The 24,706-nt window shown below is 55.2% G+C and overlaps 1 protein-coding gene across 6 annotated transcripts; it reads left to right on the top strand.

Moving 5' to 3' along the window:
• Nucleotides 1-203: 203 nt before the first annotated feature.
• Nucleotides 204-12,417, top strand: LOC140902400 (uncharacterized). 6 transcript variants are annotated; one of them, XM_073322409.1, is made up of 7 exons: nucleotides 204-287; nucleotides 1,522-2,487; nucleotides 4,659-5,767; nucleotides 5,973-6,099; nucleotides 7,355-7,966; nucleotides 8,464-8,621; nucleotides 9,186-9,276. In XM_073322409.1, exons 2-7 carry the CDS (start codon nucleotides 1,857-1,859, stop codon nucleotides 9,192-9,194), a joined length of 2,646 nt encoding a protein of 881 aa, XP_073178510.1. In that variant the 5' UTR covers nucleotides 204-287; nucleotides 1,522-1,856; the 3' UTR covers nucleotides 9,195-9,276. The 6 variants fall into 6 exon arrangements, with proteins under 6 accessions (XP_073178510.1, XP_073178512.1, XP_073178511.1 ...); XM_073322411.1 differs by having other exon boundaries at nucleotides 222-291; XM_073322410.1 differs by lacking the exon at nucleotides 204-287 and adding an exon at nucleotides 309-449.
• The last annotated feature ends 12,289 nt before the right edge of the window (nucleotides 12,418-24,706 follow it).

Raw genomic sequence — 24,706 nt, 5'->3', positions numbered from 1 at the left:
ACATTCGCCTCTCTGACAGGTCTGTTCACCAATCGCTGATCGGATGAACTCCAAAAGATCAACCTATCTCTGCCAGCTCCTCACTCGAGGTGTCAGCAAAAATTGACAGAGGGACAAGACCGTTCGCTACGCCCCTGCACCCTGACTGGCCGCTCGATCAGCCAATCGACGCTCCCTCTCCTTCATGACTGGTCAGCCAATAGCGGGTGGTCTCCTGGCAGCGGCGGCATTTGCTGAGAGCTTCCGGGGCAGGCGATGACCCCCCGCTCAAGCGGGCTCAGGCTGCGGTAGGTGGGTCCTGTCCTGCCCTGCCCAAGCTCGGCGGGCGGGCGGGCGGCTCCGGGGCCAGGCCCCGGCCGGGACTGTTGCGGCTCCGCAGGGGCCGATCGCCCCCCGCGAGCCGCTGGCCTGGTCCCGTTCCCGCGGTGGGGACAGTGCCCCGGGCCAAGGCAGGAACTCCTCCCTCGCCCTCCCGGGCAGGCCAGGCGCCAGGGCTCCGGGCGAGCGGGCTCCCTCCGCCCGCCCCGGGCCGGCCAGCCCTTGCCCTCCCCGCGAGCCCCGGGCCGGAGCCGGCCCCAGCCGCGGGGCCCTGGCCCCGCGTGAGTCCCGCTGGGCTGCCGGGCGCGGCTTGCCCCACTTCCGGGCGGGCCCTCCAGGCCCAGTGGCCTCTGCTCGCGTAGCCGTGCCCCGCGCCACCTGGCTGCGAAACGGCCCGCTCCTCTGTGTCGGAGCAGAGCGGGGCACTCGGGGGTAAAGCAACGGCCCTGCAGGGGCCGGGGAGAGAGAGCCCCCAACGGGACTCGGAACACGGGCGCCTTCGGCTGTGCTGGGGTGTGAGGAGCTGGGCGACGGGTGCAGGAGCTGGGCCTGGACCTGGACCTGGACCTGTCTGTGCTGGGGGGCAGGGAGCTGGCTGACGGGTGCAGGAGCTGGGCCTGGACCTGGACCTGTCTGTGCTGGGGGGCAGGGAGCTGGGCGACGGGTGCAGGAGCTGGACCTGTCTGTGCTGGGGGGCAGGGAGCTGGGCGACGGGTGCGGGGGCTGGACCTGGACCTATCTGTGCAGGGAGGCGGGGAGCTGGGCGGCAGGTGCGGGGGCTGGACCTGGACCTGTCTGTGCTGGGGCCGGGGAGCTGGGCAACGGGTGTGGGGGCTGGACTTGTCTGTGCTGGGGGCAGGGAGCTGGGTTACAGTGGAGGATGACTCTGCTGGGGAGCAGGGAGCTGAGTTGCGGGCCAGGGAGTTGTCTGCTGTGAGGCAGGGAGCTGGGTTAAGTGAGGAGGGGGCAGGCAGTTGTCTGTTCTCAGGTAAGGGAGCTAGGCACTGCACCAAGCTCGCCGACCCACCAAGCTTGGCTCCTTGCTCCGCAGCACTTGGCCCCATACGAGCTTTCCCCTCTTCCACTCGGTCTGACACATTGGGGCCCGCATGGCTGCACCTAAGGGGGCTGGCCTGGCCATTGGTGAGCAGAGCCTGCAACGGGCAGCAACTGCAAACTGATCATCTCTCTTGCTCTGTACAGGACGCTCATTCCTGCCACTCTCCTTGTCCTGCTTGTGTCCGTGGCACTGGCACCGATGGTAGCGTCTCTGGGGCTGATACCAATCTGAGGATCAGGAACCACCAGCCCTGTGCTAGGGACCTCCTGTGTTTGGTGTTCCCTAGCCTTGGTCCATGAGGACCCTGGGGCCAGCCTGTGCAGTTTGACACCTGGAGTAGGGGCAAAGAGCACAGGCCTGCGGCCTGGCTTTGCTGGGTCGTGGTGTGTCGTGTTGTGAGGTCCCTGCGTTGGCCTGGTGCTGGGCACTGGAACCTTTCCCTAGGGATCCTCCACGGGTCCAGCCACCGCCTGCTGCGATGCGTCGGGACAAACCTCAGGAACGGGCTGCCAGCTGGCCAGCTGATCACATCAAAGTGCTAATTGCCTTGTGGGCGGAGGCGGCCACCTCACATGACCTGAGCTCCCGTGGCAGGAACAGGGTTGTCTATGATGGCATCTCCCAGCGCCTGGCTGAGCTGGGCATCTATCGCACCGGGGACCAGTGTCGGGAGAAGATGAAAGGCCTCAAGGTGACATATCGCAAGGCCAAAGAGAACAATGCAGCCGGGAGGCCGCCCATGCGCTGCCCATTCTACGAGGAGATGGACCAGATCATGCAGCGCTGCGACAGTACCCGCTCCAGCCTCCTGGCAGAGAGTGGCGAGGGGCCTGGCGCCCCAGACAGGCAGGAGGGCACAGCTGCCCCGGAGAGCTGGGGAGCACCATCCTTTGAGCCATGGGATTCCCAAGCCACTGCTGCCTTTGAGCACTGGGAGTCCCAGGCCTCGGCCTCTGACCATTGGGGGTCCCAAGCTGCAGCCTCAGAGAGCCAGGGAGCTGACGAACTGGGCTACGTGCTCCCTGAGGCGCAAGCCCTGCTGGGCGAGGTGCAGGCCGTGCAGGTGAAGGAGGAAGAGGCGTCCGCAGATGAACTGCTGCCTGAGCCTGGTAAGCCCCTGTTGTTGGCAACGGGTTGCTGGGAGGTGCCACACCAGGGGCCCGACCCTGCCCACTGGCCCTGGTTCCTGGAGTCCTAGCCATGCCAGAATCTTGCCATCCTGGCAAGCAGCAGTTCTGTGTCAGGGCCTCGTGGCTGGGAACATGGCCCAGGGTAGGAACATAGCTGGGGTCCTTGGGTCCCACAACTGCAGGCAGGCTGAGACCAGAGCTCCATGGGGCCACAAACTGCCCCTGTTGTGGGCTGGTGCAGCTAAGCCCTGCTCCCCCTAAGGTGCCTAGCCCAGGGGACTCTGTAGAGGGGGTGGGGTAACCTCGCTGCCATCGCCTGGCCTGGTTCTCTTGGGAGCTCTCCACAGGGGCCCTCCCCCACAGCACTGGGGCCATGTCCTTTTCCGAGGGACCCAGTCCCCTACTGCTAGGAGAGGGAGCCCCAGGCCATCTGAAGAGAAACGTGGGGGGAGGAGGGAAACTGTTACATTAATTTGGATGGAGCTGCAGGCAGGCGGCTGAGCTGGGCAGGTGAATCAGCCACCACAGCTCTTCTCCAGCCTCTGGCTCACCATACCCCTGGTGGGGGACATCACCTGGCTGGTCTTAGCAGGCCCCTCTCCTTTCCTGTCTTTCACAGGCTGGCAGAGCTGGCTGGGCCATCTCGGCCTGTCAGGCTTCCACTGCAGCATGATTGGGGTCAAAGTGGAGCAACGAGATGACCAGTGGGGGATGGGAAGGGACATACAAGCAAGGGGAAGACAGAGCAGGGTCTCGTATATCAGTCTGGGGTCCCGCAGTGCTGGCCGGGAATTCCCAGGAGCATGCTGGGGTCTGTGTGTCTCAGAGGACCCTGAGGTTTGTTAGAGGGCTTTCCGTTCACGCTCTCCTCTGGTTCTTGTCACGCAGACAGAAATCAGAAGTCCGAAGTGCAGGTAATTTGATGTCTATTGGGATTAGTTCCAAATAAGCATATCCATAGCTCTACACACCAGCAGAGTCTGTTTCCCAGTGTTCCGTTCCCAGCTCTGACACCGCAGAGCCTTGCTTGTGTCCCCATTCCCTAATCCGCATTTCCCACCTCCTCCTTAGCAAGCCCAAATATACCTGCAATGCATGCTCACATTCCCAGCCCTTACAACTTAGGGTCATGTTCCATTTTGTGTCTGGGGTCTTCATCCCACCCCTTTTTTGTACCCCATGGGAGGGGTAAGGAGTGAGGTTGTGCTCTGGTCAGGGATGCACATTTCTTTAGTCTTTTAGTGCTTTATACCCCTCCCACCCCCCAAGCCCCTTTGCCCCTCCCGACTAGTTGCTTGACTTTGCCTTGAAATAGTGGTTGAGACAATCTTAGTGTGCTCTGGAGTAACACTTTAACAGCTCTTACCTGTTCCCATTGTACTAACAAATCCAGCTGACTAGGCAGAAGCAATATCAGTGTCTTTGTCCCTTGTTTACACATTTTAGCATAAGAGTATCAAAAAGTCAAACCCAAAGTCTAGCCTAGGGTAACAAACAGACCTATATACTAACAAGGTTTACCAGTGGCGGGCAGAGGCTCTGGGCTGAAGCCTTTCCCTAGAAGTCCCGGGGATCCGTATTGTTGCCCCCACCAAGTCTCTGTGAGCAGGCCTTGAAGGGGGCATGGGCGGAACAGAGCCACTTGTCACCCTGGCACCAATTAGCCCTGGCACACCAAGGCCACTCCATTACTCTCCAGTCCCAGTCTTCTCTTGTCTGCAAGCCATGGAGCTCGAGCCCTTTGTGTTAGCACCGATCCAGCCTGGCTGTGCTTCTCCTGTCCTGGCCATCGTCACTCAGTGTGCCAGGGCCTGGCATGCTTTGGAAACTAGCCTTGGCTTGTGTGCATGGTTCCGCCACCCTGCCTGGCCCAACTGGACTGTGCCTGGTGTCTGGGGCCTTCCTCTGCCTGCCCACAGGGGGAAAGCGGTCCTGAGTTTCCCTCTCCTTGTTCTGGGCACCATCGGCTTCATCTGAGGGTAGCACTGTGCCCCTCTTTCCATGCGCCATCGCTCTTGGTGCCCCAGCCTGACTGGGAGCAGACGCTGTACAGTAAAGGGAGCTGCAGGGGTGGGCCATACCAATACAACGGGGTCTGTGCCGAGCCAGGTGTGCTGTGGGCCCTTACTCTGCATTCTTTTTCTCTCCAGACCCATCGGCATCGGTGGAGCCCCAACTGGCCTCCCGGAAGCTGGTCTCGGCGCTGGACCGGCTCGTGCACCTCCGGGCCAGAAAGCGCAAAGCGCGGGAGGATGGGCCACTGGAGACTGCACGGGGCCCCACCCAGAAGCATGGGCGCAGCCAGCTGGAGTTGAAGCGGACAAGGCGTGCTGGCGCCTGGAGGGCAGAGGAGAGGCAGAGCCTGGCCGAGTTCATCCAGCATGACCGGGAGATGCGGCAGGAGGACCGGGAGTTCCAGGCCCAGCTCCTGGAGAAGCTCTTCCAGAAGCAGCTGGAGATGGTGGGGGCCCTGGCCCAGCCCGCACCCCCACTGCAGGAGCCAGAGCCAGTGGCACGGGAGGGAGCTGGGCTCCAGTTCCACACTCTACTGGAGCAGGCAGTGCAAGTGCAGGCCAAGGGGCAGGATGCTGAGACAGCCGGCCCCGCCCCTGCGGGAGCCTTGGAGCGAGCAGGGAAAGTACCCTCAGCCGTGCAGTACTGGACGGCAGATGAGATCCTGCGCTGGCTGGTGCCGCAGCAACCGCTGAATGGGCAGCAGCCTTGGGGCGAGCGGTGTCGGGAGGGGCTGCTGGGCCCCCTGGCCTCACGGGGAGATGGAGAAGGGGGTGAGAATGAGACTGATCTCACCTCCTCCAGACGAGTGACTGACACCTGCCAGGGGCCCAAAGGCCTGCGGGGAGCCCGACTCCTCCCTCCCCTCGGCGGGGAAGCCCAACAGACCCACGCCAGCCTGGATGCCAGTGAGGCCAGTGACGGTGCCAAGGTGAAGGGAGCTGTCCTGCGCCGCCACGACACAGAGACGCAGCGCCAGCGCTTCAGGGGCTTCCGCTACCAGGACGCCGAAGGGCCGCGGGAGGTTTACGGCCGCCTGTGGGAACTTTCCCATCGCTGGCTGCAGCCAGAGACCCGCACCAAGGAGCAGGTGCTGGAGCTGCTGGTTCTCGAGCAGTTCTTGAGCCTCCTGCCTGAGGAAATGCAGAGCTGGGTGCGGGAGCGTGGCCCAGAGAGCGGCCAGGAGGCCGTGGCCCTGGCAGAGGATTTCCAGCTTGTTCCCCAGAAGCCCGGATGGCAGCCCCAGGTGAGCACATGGGATGCTGCACATCCCATGGCCTCGCCCCCTGGGAGCAGAGTGGTGTGGGGGGTGATGGCACCAGGATTGCTGCTTGCCCTGTGCCTGGTCCTTGGTGCAGGGGACGTTTTGTGGCTCCACAGCATGGGCCCGTGTGGTGCTGGGGACAGTGCCTGGACTAGCTGGCACTAAGCAGAGACACCTGTTGTTTCAGGCGCGGGTGCCAGCCCAGGAAGGGGCCAGGGATGTCGGTGCAGCGCAGCGGGCCCTGCCGGCCGAGCGGCAGAGGGCGCCCCAGAGGGCCAGCGGGCAGGAGAACGGCTGGAACTGCGGCTTGTTGGGTGAGGCCTCCGTTCCCCAGCACTGGATCCGGCTGTCTCTGAAGCGCTGGTTGGGCTCCAGCGCAGGGCTGGTCTCTGGATTCTGGGGGCTCAGCCTGGGTGGGTCCCAGGGGGACTAGCAGGAGATACCCTGAGTTCACCCCCATGCTGGCTGGGTGTGCCCTCAGCACCCAACCTGCTCCTCTGCCCCAATACAGGCTGCAGTAGTTGTCACTGTACTGAGGCTGAAGGCCCTGGAGCATAGACAGAATGGGGAGATGTCTCCCTGCTCTCCGTTCTGGAGCTTGGAGCCACAGTGCCTCTGGCAGCCTGCAGCAGCTATAGCAAGGGAAGTCCTGCTTACCGCTGCAGCTGGAGTGTACTGGCCGGTCATACATGGGCTGGAGTGTGCTCTGGGGGATGGAGCATGCACAGGCTGGTTGCTCAAGGTGCTGAAACGTGCTCCGTCATGCGAGGGGATGGAGCATGCACAGGCTGGTCGTATGGAAGGCTGGAGTGTGCTTGAGGTAACTGGAATGTTAGTAATTTTAGCAACTGAGTTCTAACAGATCTCTACTGAGCATGTGCAAACTTGACACTTTCTAGAGGCTCAGATGTGGCTGGGCGTGAGCAGGGTTTCATAGAAAAAGCCAAAGGCACCTCCCTGGGGCCAGCACCCCCTACCCAGTCTCTGGCCTTAGGACCTCTGGCACCCTATGCTCAGGAGCAATGTGAATATTATGGCCGGTTCGGTAACTGAGCGAAGCAGGCTGTTTTCCCACTCTCGTTTCTGGAAAGGGTTGAACGGTTCCCGCTGGATTCAGCGGGAGTCAGGCAGCTTGCAAGGAAACCCCAGCCCGGAAACCTGCAGTTTGGCAAAGATACATGCAGCTGAAAACAGGGTCCTGTAATGAGAAGTGTTGGGCAACTATAGCTATAGAGGGAGCTGCCAGCTCCGCCTGTAATGAAACCCTGGTGTCTTAAGTCCTTCCCGGTGCTGAGGGAGAGGAGAGTGCCATAGACCTGCTTGCCGGGGTCTGGGCTTTCCAGGCGGTTCCTGTGTGGTGTGAAGGTCCCAAGTCTCCTGCATTGACTCTCCCATGAGGCAGGGCCATGCTTTCATCCCCGTTACAGAGCTGAGGCCAGTGACCCTCTGTGACTGGCCCAAGGTCTGGGCACAGCCGAGATGAACTCAGCTCCCTGATGCCCAACCCCTTGGCCCCGGACTGGACCCTGTCTCTCTCGAGCAATAACTCTTGGTGATTTATTCTCCCAGCTGCCACGCCGTGTGCCCCGCTGGTGCGGAGACCAAGCCTGGGGGCGATTGAGCCAGCTGCTCCCCAGCCCCTGCGCAACAGAGCGGGCTCCAGGCAGGGACAGCAAGTGGAGAATGGCTTAGAGCCGCTGCAGAGCGCTGGGCACCTGCAGCAAGCAGAGAAGAACACTGCCCCAGTGCCACGCCCAGCAGCTGGGAAGGCGACTGAGCTATGCGTTGCTGGCCCAGGAGGGCATGTGGGGACGGACGGCGTGCTACAGGGCAGAGCCACCATTCAAGGGGGCAGCAGCATCTCAGAGGCTCAGAATGGGGCTCCATGTGAGCAGCAGATACCTGCTAGCCTCGTGCGGATGGAGCGCACCGGCTCCAAGGGCGGCAGGGCCTGCGGCGCCTTGCCCAGGAGCGCCGGCTGTGCATCCCCGGAGCTGGATGGCCCCGTGCTCGGGACCCTCCTGGAGACGTCCTTGGACTCCCCATGGGACAGAGAGGGCAGCACAGACAGGGCACCGGAGGGCGGTACAGCATGTCTGGGGACACAGCCCCGCTGCCTGAGCTGCACGGTACTGCGGGCTGATCTGGATGCCACGCGGGAGGAGCTGAGAATCACCCAAGGTAGGCACTGGTCCCTGGGGAGCCCATGGGGTCAAGGCTTCCATCAGGGGCTGCTCTGTCACCAGCCAGGGCCTGACAGCAGCAAACAGATCCCAGAGGGGCTCAGCAGCTGCAGGCCCATTAGGCCAGGACAGGGAAGAGGCAGCACCTCTGGTGAGCAGGCCCAGGTTGACACTGTTGCCAAGGTTGGGAGTGAGTTTGGTGCCAAAGGCCCAGCCCTGGGTTTCTGAGCTCAGAGATTTACTCCATAGGGGTACCACTGGGGCAGTCCATAAAGAGACAGAATCGCAGCCCCAAGTTGGCACATGCACTAACAGAGTATCTCCATTAGGAGGCAGTGGTAGCGGGTGGTTATCCCAGTATTTGAGCAGGGCATGGTGAGCGATCTGCTGGTTCTCATCAGCAGGCAGCAGTAGTAGGCTGTTTCCCAGGGCTGATGGGACTGGGCTCTGTTCCCAGCCACGGGGCAAGATCCATGCAGCGTGTTTGTCCTGCAGCTTCCACCCTGTACGGGCTGAGCGGCACCCACTTGCAGGGCCTGGCTGAGGCCCTGGGCACCATCTCGCGCATCCTGAACGACAGGAGGCCGACAACGAACAAACCCCCCTGGGGTGCGGCCGAGAGCCCCGGCATGGCTGTACCCCAACAGACACATGTAAGTGCCTGGCCAGACAAACAGCTGCCCTGGTGCCCTGCCCAGCAGGAGCACGCTGGGGCACAAGGCTGCCAGGGGCCAGCCTGGCGCAAGGCACCATAGTGCACAAATTGCTGTACTGGCTCTGACCTCAGTGCCTCAGCTCTCCCTCTGGGCTGCAGGGCCAGCAGCCATTGCACAGCCTGGGGAGCCCCTGGGAGGGCCATGGTGGTGCCACAGTAACCCGCCCTCCAGGCGCATTGAGAGGGCCCATGAGACTCCATGAGGCCGGGAGGTATCTGCCAAGCCCCTTGCTGCCAAGGGGCTTGAGACTTTTCTCCTCTGAATTTCCAGTGGTTTGACAGAAAATTTTCCAATTGCTTCCAAGAATCATCAACTTCCCCTGCCAGGGAGACCCCCGGCAGCATGGGCCGGTCTCCCCCCAGAGACATGCATGGTGGCTGGTGGATGCAGGGCTCTGAGCATGATGACCAGGGATACACTCATTACCTGACCCCAGTGCCCAGCGGGGGGCTGATGGGCTAGGCTTGGCAACTCCTGTTCTCACTCTGTCACTCCCCGCAGCTCTCCTGAAGCCCAAGTGCCTGATGAGCAGCTGGCCGTGGCCCACCGCCAAGGAGCCCACACGTTCAGCAGCAGCGTCGGCAGCCCCAGGGAGAAGGTGACAACCTCCCACTAGATCCCAGAGCTGCTAACATCAAGCCCCATACTCGTGGCAGAGCCTGCAGCAGGGAGGCCTTGGACAGAACCTATGGGGCACTGGGCTGACTGCCTGGGGGTGTTGGGAGCTGGATCCAGCGGGGCCTGTGCTGAGCCAGGGGAGCTGGCGTCTCATCACTGGACTTTCCAGGGAGCCTTTCCTACTCCGCTAGCTTTTTGATACAATGTCCCCAAAACCCTCTACTTCCCCTTCACTTCTCAGGTTGGTCTCAATAAAGCAATGCACAGAGCTCCAGGCCCGGGGACGTGGTGCCTGCAAATGGGAGGAAGTGGCTGTGTCAGGGACTCCCGAGTGCACCATGGCTCATCCTGATCTCCCTGGGTATGGCAGGGCATGGTCTCAGCACCCAGCCTGCCTTTCTGGGCACCCAGTTGGTGAGGGAAGCCCCCAGCCAGAGTGCACCACTGGCCGCTGCTGGGGGAGGGAGCCTGTCAGGGGAGTGTCCAGTTAGTTCAACCAGGAGAAGGTTCAGGGGTGACTTGAGCCCTGCCTGTCTGTACCTATGTGGGGAACAACTCTACAGCAATGGACTGTGCAGAGGGCCAAGAAAGGTCCAACACCATTTTGGGGCTGGAGGTTGAAGCTGGACTAATTCATCCTGGAAATAAGGTGTCAGTTTTTAATGTGACAGTAAAGATCCAAGGGACTGTTTCCCAAGGGCCATGGTGGCTCCTCCCTTGCTGTCAATTGAAAATCAAGATGGGCTGTTCTAAACGCTCTTGTTCTAGGGCTAATGTTGGGGTCATTCGTGACCTGAGCAATGCAGGAGGCCAGACTAGGTGATCACAATGATCCCTTCTGGCCTTGGTATTGATGACCCCGATGGTTGAGGGGCTGGGATTAAAGCAGATGACTTGGGGAAGGGGTCCTGGCTCTCTGCTGCTTCTCCTCCTCTCCCTGCCAATTAACCATGCTCCATGCCAATCCATCCCCCACCAGCCACTCAGCTGGTGCTTGTTGAGCCTGTCGAGTTAAGCATGGCCCACCAACACGTGGTGTCGTCTCTGTCATGTTTTTCAGAGCAGAGAAGCAGGAGCCTGTGTTCACGGGGAGGCTGGGAAATCCCTCCAGGAGCATGGTGGACATTTTGGAGGCTGCATTAGCTGGGAGTCTGGGAAATCCCTCCATCGACATGGTGGGGGGTTCCAGATGATGTGTTAGCCAGGAGGCTGGGAAATCCCTCTCCCAGCATAGCGGGCGTTTTGGAGGCCGCATTGGGGGGAGGCTGGGAAATTGCTGCAGTGGCACAGCAGGTGGTTCGGACACTGCTAGTGGTGAAGCTGGGAAATTCCCCCCGCGCCCCCCCAGTGGTTCAGTGGACGTTGGCTTAGTGGGGAGGCTGGGGAATCCCTCCAGCGGCATGGTGGGTGTTTTGGGATGTTGTTTTAGGTGGAAGGCTGGGAAATCCCCGCCAGCGCCATGGAGGGCGTTTGTTATTCAATTTGAGGGAGGTTGTAAAAGTGGGATCTATTCAGCAGTGCAGTGAGTGGGAACAAAACCATGAGGCCTCATTGAGAATGGACTTTGAAGGGTGTTTGCAAACCAAGGCCCCTGCAGTGACGAGCATGGACCCCAGCACATGGCCAGAGCCCCCAGAACACCCCACTAGAACCTTAGCCAGTCAAGTACCCTGCCCATTAAAAGTGACTGGTCTGTGGTGGCATGGGAGAATGCACCACATTTATTCCAGGGATGCCATTGGCTCCCTGTGCCAGAGGAGCATCACCCATGTGTGGGGCAGATAGGGGGAAGGGACCCCTCAGACTCCCCCAGAGGAACATCAGAGAGCCCCTTTGGTTACAGCTCTCTCCAGCCCAGGTCACTTCTCCCTTGTGGCTGCAGAAGAGATTCAAGTGGCTCAGAGCTGAGAGGACACACCCACCTGGCTCTCAGGCTGTGCTGGGGTTAGTGCCACACTTTGGCTGCCTCGGAGGCGGGCCAGCAGCTGTCCAGCCGACACATTCCTTCCTGGGGCCTTTGCCTGGGTTAGGGTGTGCTGGAGGGAGCGTGCTGGCCCAGGGCTCTGCCTCCTGCTTGCCTGGCACTGGGACATTGGCTCTAGGTGCATGGGGCAGAGTTTAGGACCAGTCATTACTGTGCCAGCCTGGCCTCTTGCAGAGAGATGCTCTTGCAGGCCTGTAGCACCCCTCTGGCCCACCCGGGCTTCACAGCCAGAGGATGCCTGGCTGGACTGGCCCCATGGCAAACACACTTCTTTGGGTTCAGCCAGAGGGAAACACCCTAGTACTGTGCTAACTGGTGGCTGTTAACCCCCTCACAGGAGTAGAGGAGTTGGAGACGTGACTGGTGAGGGGGAGTTTCTCCAAACCAGCGGCAGGGTAACGTCTGACTCTGACCCCAGGTGGGGTGGAACTGGGCAGGGCAGGAGGGCCCAGTGGAGCCCAGCCAAGTGGGGCAGTAGACCTTGGTGTAGTGCAGAAGGGCCTTGCCAGGCGTGGTGGGGCTGGTCCACATAAGTGCGGGGAGGGAACTATTTCTCCACCCTCAGATAATACTTTGCTTCCCCCAACCCTCCACCGCTGCTTTGCTCCCAGAACAGCTGCGGGGGGCGACTGCAACACACGGCGATGGGCATGGAGCCGTGGAGGTGCTCAGCGGGGGTGCCCCCTGCAGGAATTCCCCAGAGCTCCGAGCAGGCATATGAAGTCTGCATGGCTTCACTGCTCTGGGACACTGCCCCCCAGCACAGACAAGCCCCTCCATGGCCCCCTGCAGCCTCTGGGGGGAAAGGGAGCTGGACAGCATGTGACTCTCTGCACTGCCCCTCTGCAAGCACCACCCTCGCAGCTCCCATTGCCCACAGCTCCCTGTTCACAGCCAATGGCAGCTGTGGGGACAGTGCTTGCAGGCAGGAGGAGTGCATGGAGGGAAACCCCTGGCCCCATTCAGGCTTCTCCCATGGAAGCAGCTTAGCAAAATCAACAAACCTACCCTGCTATTTACATTAGGAGGATAATTGATGCTGAATATTGCAACTGACAGAATGTGATATAAACAAATATCGCACAGAAAAAATGTTTTACTGCAGTGTTTTCCACAGAAATTGAAATTAGGGGGTGTGTTCAAAAATACAGGGGGAGGACTGATGAGGGGTGAGACTTTTAGGGCAAAGATGGGCTATATGGCACCATAGTAAAAACTGAAAAATGTTTCACAACCATTTTATTAGATTTAACTCGTTTTTAAATCATAACACCAATTAAAGTTGGCTATACAAGCCTACTATGAAGCACTATATCTACATCCTTCTTGGTTTGTTATAATTTTTCACAACTCTGTTAATGACCTTCTCGAATGCAGTGCTTTCATTTTTGGTGGCTTCTCGTGTCAGGTACTTTCAGTCCTTCATGATATGCTCATGATCAGGCAGAAGGCGATTTCTTTCAGAACACAAAATTCTATTCAATGAGGAAAAGGAACACTTAGCTGTAGCTGTTGTGACTGGGAGTAGAAAGAGATGAATTCCTACTTCTTTAATCCCAGGAAACCGCACAAAAATTGGGTTGAACCATTAGTGATGATGATGATGAAGTTGAAATCAAATCTACATTCGTTCATCAGACGATATTCCACTCTGTGTTCAAATTCTCTATTCTGTAGTGGTCATATGGCAGCCCCATTGCTGGTAGTGCCTCATTCCACATAACTGTCGGTGTTTTATAAGACAGGCATCTGTAAAAGCTAGGTTGATGGAATCCAAAAGTAGTTGTGTAGAGATGTAAGAATCAAGTCCATGTACTTTACTTTTTCAGCTGGCTTAACAAACACTTCTTGTCTTCTTCATTTAAGCAGTTAATATAAGTGCCTTAATTAGTCAACTTCTGAACTGAAGTCTTTGCTTCTTCCAGTACATTTTCAATGGATATCACTCTGATCCAAGTGTAGCTTCCAGTGCTGGACAGAGATCTATTACTATTGTAGCAGATGCCTGGATGCCATTGTTTAATGACCTAAGTGGTTTCAACAGTAGACTTACAAGAGAGAGTGGCGATTGTGTTCTCTGAATTTAGTAGGAAAAGTAGTCCACCAGCCTTACTACTTAGATCTGTCCCATCTCAGTAGATACTTTCCAAAGCCGCCAATAATGGTTGTAGTAATTTTAAGACAACAGCCAGGGATCACTCATGAGAAAGCCAGTTGATTTTCCCAGGTTGGACTAATTTGAACTTCTGTCCCAATGCATCTTCTATATTTTACAAGACATTTAGTCCTGAAACAGGGGATAATGAAAACATTAAATATATAGCTTTTTAAATGCCTTTTGAAGATTCTGCAGCTTGTACTAGCACTAGTTGGAGTAGAAGGCCTCTGTAGTGTGTATTGGAGAGATTAGAGTTACTTTTCTCTGAGCAAAGCTTGTGCTCCACTATGTCTTCTAGAGAAGTTTGCAGCTCCATCAAATGCACAAACAGATATCAGTTTGGGGTTCAATTGACAAGCATTTAATTCTTCTCAGATGTGGGTGTGCATACTCAGGCAGTGTGGGTCACACTTGGGGCAGCTGCCCCCTTTCAGGTCGATCGGCCCAGGCTCTGCGCAGACTCAGGCAGCATGGCTGACACACGGGGGAAGCTGCTTCCTCTCCAGGCAGTCGGCCCAGGCTCTGTGCAAACTATGGCAGCATGGGTCACACCAGGGGCAGCTGCCCCCTCTCTGGGTGATCGGCCCAGGCTCTGCACAGACTTAGGGAGTGTGGGTCATACAGGGGAAGCTGCCCCCTATCTAGGCGATCAGCTTAGGCTCTGCACAGGCCCAGGCTCTGTCAGAGGTGCAGCCAATGTGTTTTCTATAACCTGAACATCTAGAAATTCATCTACTGACCTACCACTGATATCAACATAGCATAGGCAGTGACTTAATACTTGACACCTGGGGTCCTGAGTGAGTGGACTCCCTGAAGGGGCCCACACAAAAGACAGGTGTGCTAAAGGCTCAGAGAGGTGCAGTTCCAGGAGGTGAAGGGGCTTAATCCCTGAGAGTGGATCCCCAAGAAGGGCTGTCACACTGAAGGGGGTTCCCCCCAGGGACTGTACAGGGCCAAGAGTCGGCACGACCTGTGAGTCCGTGACAACACCTATTTATCTTCCTGCTTCGAGCAGGGGGTTGGACTAGATGACCCTCTGGGGTCCCTTCCAACCCTGATATTCTATGATTCTATTCTATGATTTACATCGGTGTGTTCATCAGCCACGTATGCAGATTTTCTGAATGCGGTGACAGAGTTCTTTACTTTTTCAACTGCTCAGTCTTTCACTGTAGCACCGCATGCTTCTAACCAGTCAGCTGAGTTTCTTGCAGAAAGATAGTGAGCATTTGCTGGTCTTGGTTGGAACCAGTGTCCAACTTCAGGATTAACAAATGACAATGCTCTTAACATTGGCCTCCAGTTTGTAGTGTGCATGGTATCTCTTGCTTTAAGAGCAAGTATGATGTGACAGTCATTTTGTTTGCATAAACTGTGTTGTGGCTCCAGCATTCTTAACAGTCTCTTTTTAAGTACTTCTAAAATTGGCTTTGACAATTACTGGCTTATAAGGCTTTCTGCATGGTGATGCAATCCAGAGGATTTCACAGTTTGCAGCCTTTTCACATAGTTTATCAGCTTTGGCTTTGCTGATCAGTCTGGTAAACCAAGCTCCTCCACTATTACTATAAATCCATGGTATGCACACATCTTGAATACTGCATGCAGGTCTGGTTGCCCCATCTCAAACAAGATATACTGGAGTTGGAAAAGGTACAGAGAAGGGCAACTAAAATGATTAGGTGTATGGAACAGCTTCCATGTAAGGAGAGATTAAAAAGACTGGGGGACTTTCCGGCTTGGAAAAGAGATGACTAAGAGGGGATATGATAGAGGTGTATAAAATCTTGACTGGTGCGGAGAAAGTGAAAAGCTTCCTTACATAACACAAGAACTAGGGGTCACCCAATGAAATTAATAGGCAGCAGGTTTAAAACAAACAAAAGGAAATATTTCTTCACACAAGGCAGTGAACCTGTGGAACTTTTAGCCAGGGGATGTTGTGAAGTCCAAAACTAGAACAGGATTCAAAAAAGAACTTGATAAGTTCATGGAGGATATGTCCATCAATGGCTATTAGCCAGGATGCAACACCATGCTCTGAGAGCCTCTGTTTGCCTGAAGCTGGGAGTGGATGGCAGGAGATGTATCACTCAATAATTGCCCTGTTCTGTTAATTCCCTTTGAAGCACCTGGCATTGGCCACTGTTGGAAGACAGAGTACTGGGCTAGATGGACCACTGGTCTGACCCAATATGGCTATTCTTATGTTTTCATGTAAAAATTATAATAAAAATGTTTAATACAGAAACTCCCAAAACCAGCCAAAATTGATCAGCAGACAGAGCTGTGCTGCCCAAATGGATACCTAATGTTTCAATTTCAATTCAAATTTCCAATCAATGACTAAATTGGCAACACTGCATGTAACTAGTTGGCCAATGGGGGGTGTTGGTGAAATTGAGGGGGTGGTGTAGGGAAGGCCTGGCATTACTGAATTAAGTCCCCTGTTGTAGCACTTCAGTAGGTTACATCAGACAAAGAGGAGCTGCAGTGACTAGGCATTCGGATACCTGTGCCTTTAAGAAAAGGGCATTGGAATGCCTGTGCCTTTAAGAGCCAGCGCTGGGAAGCCCTGCTGAGAGATACTGTCTGTGGGAGGGGAAATAAAACAGCCCCTCTGCTCCCTGCACTGTATTTTTCCCCCACTGGTGTCTCAGTCCACTGGGGTAACTGTTACCCCCTCTGCCAGTGCCAGGGTTTTGCCCTCTGTCACCCTCTGGCTGTGCCTCACCCCTGGGATCAACCCCAGCTCCTTCCTCCCCCTCCCTGATTTTGCCTTTGGCCCCTCTTCTAACCCTGCTTCCAACTGCTTGACCCCCATGACTAGTCAATTTCCGCCCCCTGCTCAGACCCTGGCCACCTCCCTGCTCTGATTTGCCCCCTTTGCCCCTTTTAAACCTCTGCAGAATCTTATGGCTAATAAGGGCAGGGTGAAGGGCAGTGGCTTCAGTGGATGTTACTGAGCATGCTCAGTACACCATAAGTAGCACACTACTACAGGGAGCCAGCCCTCCAGCCACCTCCAGCTGGTGTCCACTGTCTATGCTGTGTTCCCAACCCCCAACTCCAGGGCACATCTATAAATTCCTATGTTTGTAATATTATCCCTTATGAGGGACCATCTCTACTCACTGTAGGACAAATCTCCCCAGTGGGATCACCACATGGCACTCATGGCTCTGTTAGCCACCCACCCCAGCCTTCTGCATCTTTCCCGAGGCTGGATCCCACACTTCCTGCTTCTGATTGTTCCCCGTCTCCATTCCGCTGTCCTGGGCTGTGGGAGTTGGCTTAGCGCACCACCAGCAGCTGTGCTGGTCCCAGCCCGGGCTGTGTTGAGGCCCTGGAGCATTCCTGTGCACCAGGACTGTTACACAGGGACAAAACCTCAAAGATATAGTTGCCTTACCTTGCTTCCCCTGCTGCCTGTTCTCCCATTGCTTTGTGGGGAAGACTCCTGGCTGCAAAGAAAACTTCCAAAAGTGAACCCCATGACCAACACTTTTGAAGCACTTGGAGGAGAGGAAGGTGATGAGGAACAGTCAGCATAGATTCACCAAGGGCAAGTCATGCCTGACCAACCTGATTGCCTTCTATGACGAGATAACTGGCTCTGTGAATATGGGGAAAGCAGTGGATGTGATATATCTTGACTTTAGCAAAGCTTTTGATAAGGTCTCCTACAATATACTTGCCAGTTAAGTATGGATTGGATAAATGGACTATAAGGTGGATAGAAAGCTGGCTAGATTGTCAGGCTCAACGGGTAGTGATCAATGGCTCGATGTCTAGTTGGCACCTGGTATCAAGCAGAGTGCCCCAGAGGTCGGTCCTGGGGCTGGTTTTGTTCAACATCTTTATCAGTGATCTGGATGATGGGATTAATTGCACCCTAAGCAAGTTCGCAGATGACATTAAGCTGTGGGGAAAGGTAGATACACTGGAGGGAAGGGATAGGGTCCAGAGTGACCGAGACAAATTGGAGGATTGGGCCAAAAGAAATTTGATGAGGTTCAACAAGGACAAGTGCAGAGTCCTGCACTTAGGAAGGAAGAATCCCATGCACCGCTATAGGCTGGGGACCGACAGGCTAAGCAGCAGTTCTGCAGAAAAGGACCTGACCTGGGGATTACCGAGAACAAGAAGCTGGATATGAGTCAGCATGTGCCCTTGTTGCAAGAAGGCTAATGGCATATTGGGCTGCATTAGTAGGAGCGTTGCCAGCAGATCAAGGGAAGTGATTATTCCCCTCTATTCGGCACTGGTGAGGCCACACCAGGAGTATTGCATCCAGTTTTGGTTCCCCCACTACAGAAGGAATGTGGACAAATTGGAGAGAGTCCAGTGGAGGGCAATGAAAATGATTAGGGGGCTGGGGCAAATGACTTAAACAAGGAGAGGCTGAGGGAACTGGGATTATTGAGTCTGCAGAAGAGAAGAATGAGGAGGGATTTGATAGCAGCCTTCAACTACCTGAAGGAGGGGGGGTCCAAAGAGGATGGAGCTCAGCTGTTCTCAGTGGTGGCAGATGACAGAACAAGGACCAATGGTCTCAAGTTGCAGTGGGGGAGGTCTAGGTTGGATATTAGGAAACACTATTTCACTAGGAGGGTGGTGAAGCACTGGAATGGGTTACCTAGAGAGGTGGTCGATTCTCTGTCCTTAGAGGTTTTTAAGGCCTGGCTTGACAAAGCCCTGGCCGGGATGATTTAGTTGGGGTTGGTCCTGCTTTGAACAGGGGATTGGACTAGATGACCTCCTGAGGTCTCTTCCAACCTTAATATTCTATGATTCTATGAACTCTGCCTGAGTATGTGTAGAGATTGTGCCGATCACCCTAGAGGAGGCAGCTGCCCTGAGTGTAACTCATGTAGCCTGAGTCTGCAAAGAGTCTGGGTCGATCGCCCTGGGAGGGGGCAGCTGTCCTGGGTGTCAGCCATGCTGCCTGAGTCTGCGCAGAGCCTGTGTCGATCGCCCAGAGAGTGGGCAGTTGCCCTGGGTGTGACCCACACTCCCTAAGTCTGGGCATAGCCTGGGACAATCGCCCGGAGAGGGGAGAGCTGTCCCAGGTGTCAGCCATGTTGTCTGAGTGTGCACAGAGCCTGAGCCAATGGCCCAGAGAGGGGGCAGCTGCCCCAAATGTGCCCCACAGTGCCTGAGTCTGTGCAGAGCCTGGGTCGATTGACCTGAAAGGGGGCAGATTCCCTGACCGTGAGCCATGCTGCCTGAGTCTGCACAGAGCCTGGGGGATCACCTGGAGTGGGGGCAGCTGTCCCAGGTGCGAGCTACACTGCCTGAGTCTGCGCAGAGCCTGGGGGATCACCTGGAGTGGGGGCAGCTGTCCCAGGTGCGAGCTACACTGCCTGAGTCTGCGCAGAGCCTGGGACTATCACCTGGAGAGGGGCAGCTGCCCCAGGTGTGACACACGCTCCCTAATTCTGGGCAGAGACTGGGCCAATCGCCTGGAGAGGTGGCAGCTGCCCTGTGTGTGACCCATGCTCCCTAAATCTGCGCACAGACTGGGCTGACTGCCCGGAGAGGGGGTGTCATGGAGTCACCGGATCATTCTTGTTTTTTTCTTGGTTTTGTCAATGGTTTGCATGTAGACGGGGTGGGACGCAGTTTCCCTGGGTGTTACTGGTTTAACAAGGTGATGGGAGAGGGAGTTTGTTGTTACAGAGGACCAACCAAGGAACTTGGGACCCCAGCCATGGCCTGGAGAATGGGTATCCCAGCAACCGGTGACCTGGTGACTGGGAGGCCCAGCTCAGGAGTCACAGTCGGTTCTGGCCAGTGGGAGGACAATAGGCTGCAAAGAGAGGACCCCTGTCAAGGTTCCTTCCCCACTCTGAACTCTAGGGTACAGATGTGGGGACCTGCATGAAAACCTCCTAAGCTTATTTTTACCAGCTTAGGTTAAAACTTCCCCAAGGTACAAATTAATTTTACCCTTTGCCCTTGGATTTCCACTGCCACCACCAAACTTTATCTGCGTTCCTGAAAAAACGGAGTTTGGACATGTCTTTCCCCCCAAAATCCTCCCAACCCTTGCACCCCACTTCCTGGGGAAGGTTTGGTAAAAATCCTCACCAATTTGCATAGGTAACCACAGACCCAAACCCTTGGATCTTAGAACAATGAAAAAGCATTCAGTTTCCTCACAAGAAGACTTTTAATAGAAGTAAAAAAAAATCATAGAATCATAGAATATCAGGGTTGGAAGGGACCCCAGAAGGTCATCTAGTCCAACCCCCTGCTCAAAGCAGGACCAATTCCCAGTTAAATCATCCCAGCCAGGGCTTTGTCAAGCCTGACCTTAAAAACCTCTAAGGAAGGAGATTCTACCACCTCCCTAGGTAACGCATTCCAGTGTTTCACCACCCTCTTAGTGAAAAAGTTTTTCCTAATATCCAATCTAAACCTCCCCCACTGCAACTTGACACCATTACTCCTCGTTCTGTCATCTGCTACCATTGAGAACAGTCTAGAGCCATCCTCTTTGGAGCCCCCTTTCAGGTAGTTGAAAGCAGCTATCAAATCCCCCCTCATTCTTCTCTTCTGCAGGCTAAACAATCCCAGCTCCCTCAGCCTCTCCTCATAACTCATGTGTTCCAGTCCCCTAATCATTTTTGTTGCCCTTCGCTGGACTCTCTCCAATTTATCCACATCTAATCATCTCTGTAAAATCAGGATGGTAAATACCTTACAGGGTAATTAGATTCAAAACATAGAGAATCCCTCTAGGCAAAACCTTAAGTTACAAAAAAGACACATAGACAGGAATATTCATTCTATTCAGCACAGCTATTTTCTCAGCCATTTAAAGAAATCATAATCTAACACATACCTAGCTAGATTACTTACTAAGTTCTAAGACTCCATTCCTGTTCTGTCCCCGGCAAAAGCATCATACAGACAGACACGACCCTTTGTTTTTCTCCCTCCTCCCAGCTTTTGAAAGTATCTTGTCTCCTCATTGGTCATTTTGGTCAGGTGCCAGCGAGGTTACCTTTAGCTTCTTAACCCTTTACAGGTGAGAGGATTTTTCCTCTGGCCAGGAGGGATTTTAAAGGGGTTTACCCTTCCCTTTATATTTATGACAACCCCAGTGACCTGACCAGCCAGTTCCAGCCAGAGGGGAGCAAAGGATGGCTAAGAGGAGAGGAGGCTCAAACAACCCTGTTTACCTGGATAGAAGACAATGGACAGAGGCAGGACTTGCGGGAGGTGATATCGGATGCCCAGCTCGAAAGCACGGGGCGGGGGCTCGGGACTGGAGAGAGATAGCAGGCAGAGCCCACGTGGATGCAGGAGAAACTTAGATGTACAATGCTGAGGGAGGCCAGGCCTGAGGCCCGGAGAGTTTCCTATGCTGTGCTCAGACGCTCAATAAACCCTCCTGTTTTATGCTGCCTGAGAGTCACTCCGGTCTAGAGTTCAGGGTTGCATTATTCCCTCTGGGAGTGGAGGCCCTGGAGGTCCAGAGCAAGTGGACTCCCGGAGGAGGCCCACGGCAAGAGACAGGCATGCTAAGGCTCAGAGAAGTGTGGTTCCAGGATGTGGAGGGGCTTAACCCCCGAGAGTGGACCCCCGAGAAGGGCTGTCACACTGGAGGGGGTTCTCCCCAAGGACTGTACGGGGCCAAGAGTGGGCACAACCTGTGAGTCTGTGACACAATGCTCTGGAACGACTCCATACGAAGCCAATCAGGACTCTGGGGGAGCCTCCTGTCTCTGATCATACTGCCTCCAGAGCAAGAAACTCACACAGCTTTGACCTTCCTGGGTCTGACCTCAGAGCATTCAGCATCCTCTGCCCTCCGTGCGCTTCCCACAGCAAGTCTGCCCGGGCGGGGCTCCAGGGGAAGCCAGAGGGCCCTGCACCCCAACTCTGCAGCCAGCAGTGAATCTCCGCCAGCCGGTAAAACAGAATGTTTATTAGTCAACAGGAACATAGCATCGGGCAAAACTTGTTAGCACAGAAATCAGTGACTTTCAGCCAAGTCCATCTTGTGGGGAGGGGAGCCCAGAGCCAGGGCTCTGGTCCTCCCCCTGCACCCCAAGCTAGCCAAGACTGACTCGTTTCCAGCTGCCTGGCTCCTGCCCTGCTCGCTGTGCCTCCTCCGGCCTTTGTCTTGCTTCCTGGGCCAAGAGTCACCTAGTTGCATCCCCCTCCTGGGTCTCAGGTTATGAAGGGGCAGCTATATCATCAGTGCAGGCAGCTGGAGCAGCCTCTGCAAAAGTCACACCCCCTTATTCCCACCACCTAGACATTGGTGCAATGTACAGGGAAACTGAGGCACACACAGCATTCATGCAAACAATAAGACTCACATACAACATAACAAGGGAAAATCCCCACTACGTCACAGGGGGCAGCTGCCCCGGGTGTCAGCCACACTGCCTGAGTCTGCGCAGAGCCTGGGCCAACCGCCCAGAGAGGAGGCAGCTGCCCCGGGTGTCAGCCACACTTGCTGAGTCAGCGCAGAGCCTGGGCCGACCACCCAGAGGGTATGTCCACACTACGGAATAAGGTCGAATTTATAGAAGTCGGTTTTTTAAAAATCGGTTTTATATATTCGAGTGTGTGTGTCCCCACAGAAAATGCTCAAAGTGCATTAAGTGCATTAACTCAGCGGAGTGCTTCCACAGTACCGAGGCTAGAGTCGACTTCCGGAGCGTTGGACTGTGGATAGCTATCCCACAGTTCCCGCAGTCTCTGCTGCCCATTGGAATTCTGGGTTGAGATCCCAATGCCTGATGGGGCTAAAACATTGTCGGGGGTGGTTCTGGGTACATATCGTCAGGCCCCCCTTCCCTCCCTCCCTCCGTGAAAGCAAGGGCAGACAATCATTTTGCGCCTTTTTTCCTGAGTTACCTGTGCAGATGCCATACCACGGCAAGCATGGAGCCCGCTCAGGTAACCGTCACCGTATGTCTCCTGGGTGCTGGCAGACGTGGTACAGCATTGCTACACAGTAGCAGCAACCCATTGCCTTCTGGCAGCAGATGGTGCAGTACGACTGGTAGCCGTCGTCGTCGTGTCCGAGGTGCTCCTGGCCACGTCGGCTGGGAGCGCCTGGGCAGACATGGGCGCAGGGACTAAATTTGGAGTGACTTGACCAGGTCATTCTCTTTAGTCCTGCAGTCAGTCCTATTGAACCGTCTTATGGTGAGCAGGCAGGCGATACCGATTGCTAGCAGTCGTACTGTACCATCTTCTGCCAGGCAGGCAAGAGATGAGGATGGCTAGCAGTCATATTGTACCATCTTCTGCCGAGCAGCCATGAGATGTGGATGGCATGCAGTCCTTCTGCTCCGTCTGCTGCCAGCTAAAGATGTAAAAGATAGATGGCGTGGATCAAAACAAGAAATAGACCAGATTTGTTTTGTACTCATTTGCCTCCTCCCCCGTCTAGGGGACTCATTCCTCTAGGTCACACTGCAGTCACTCACAGAGAAGGTGCAGCGAGGTAAATCTAGCCATGTATCTATCAATCAAAGGCCAGGCTAACCTCCTTGTTCCAATAAGAACAATAACTTAGGTGCACCATTTCTTATTGGAACCCTCCGTGAAGTCTTGCCTGAAATACTCCTTGATGTAAAGCCACCCCATTTGTTGATTTTAGCTCCCTGAAGCCAACCCTGTAAGCCGTGTCGTCAGTCGCCCCTCCCTCCGTCAGAGCAATGGCAGACAATCATTCTGCTCCTTTTTTCTGTGCGGACGCCATACCAAGGCAAGCATGGAGGCCACTCAGCTCACTTTGGCAATCAGGAGCACATTAAACACACACGAATTATCCAGCAGTATATGCAGCACCAGAACCTGGCACAGCGATACCGGGCGAGGAGGCGACGTCAGCACGGTCACGTGAGTGATCAGGACATGGACACAGATTTCTCTGAAAGCATGGGCCCTGCCAATGCATGCATCATGGTGCTAATGGGGCAGGTTCATGCTGTGGAACACCGATTCTGGGCTCGGGAAACAAGCACAGACACCAGGGCGGTTAGAAGAGCACAGGAGGATGCGGTACGCATCAGAGAAGCTTTGAAAACCAGTTTCATGACTGGCCAGGCTACGGTGTGAAAGTTCTGTTTGTTTCTCCATGATGAAACCCCCACCCCTTGGTTCACTCTACTTTTCTGTAAGCTAACCACCCTCCCCTCCTCCCTTCGATCACCGCTTGCAGAGGCAATAAAGTCATTGTTGCTTCACATTCATGCATTCTTTATTCATTCATCACACAAATAGGGGGATGACTACCAAGGTAGCCCAGGAGGGGTGGTGGAGGAGGGAAGGAAAATGCCACACAGCACTTTAAAAGTTTACAACTTTAAAATTTATTGAATGCCAGCCTCCTTTTTTTTGGGCAATCCTCTGTGGCGGAGTGGCTGGTTGGCCGGTGGCCCCCTCACGGCGTTCTTGGGCGTCTGGGAGTGGAGGCTATGGAGCTTGGGGAGGAGGGCGGTTGGTTACACAGGGGCTGTAGTGGCAGTCTGTGCTCCAGCTGCATTTGCTGCAGCTCAACCATACACTGGAGCATACTGGTTTGGTCCTCCAGCAGCCTCAGCATTGAATCCTGCCTCCTCTCATCACGCTGCCGCCACATTTGAGCTTCAGCCCTGTCTTCAGCCCGCCACTTACTCTCTTCAGCCCACCACCTCTCCTCCCGGTCATTTTGTGCTTTCCTGCACTCTGACATTATTGGCCTCCATACATTCGTCTGTGCTCTGTCAGTGTGGGAGGACAGCATGAGCTCAGAGAACATTTCATCTCGAGTGCATTTTTTTTTTCTTTCTAAGCTTCACTAGCCTCTGGGAAGGAGAAGATCCTATGATCATTGAAACACATGCAGCTGGTGGAGAAAAAAAAAGGACAGCGGTATTTAAAAAGACACATTTTATAAAACAGTGGCTACACTCTTTCAGGGTAAACCTTGCTGTTAACATTACATACATAGCACATGTGCTTTCGTTACAAGGTCGCATTTTGCCTCCCCCCACCGCGTGGCTACCCCCTCAACCCTCCCCTCTCCCCGTGGCTAACAGCGGGGAACATTTCTGTTCAGCCACAGGCAAACAGCCCAGCAGGAATGGGCTTCTCTGAGTGTCCCCTGAAGAAAAGCACTCTATTTCAACCAGGTGACCATGAATTATATCTCACTCTCCTGAGGATAACACAGAGAGATAAAGAACGGATGTTGTTCGAACGCCAGCAAACATACACTGCAATGCTTTGTTGTACAATGATTCC

Source organism: Lepidochelys kempii, chromosome 24 (assembly GCF_965140265.1).
Source record: "Lepidochelys kempii isolate rLepKem1 chromosome 24, rLepKem1.hap2, whole genome shotgun sequence".
In the NCBI taxonomy this organism is placed as follows: domain Eukaryota; kingdom Metazoa; phylum Chordata; order Testudines; family Cheloniidae; genus Lepidochelys; species Lepidochelys kempii.
This window is presented reverse-complemented; position numbering and strand designations above follow the sequence as displayed.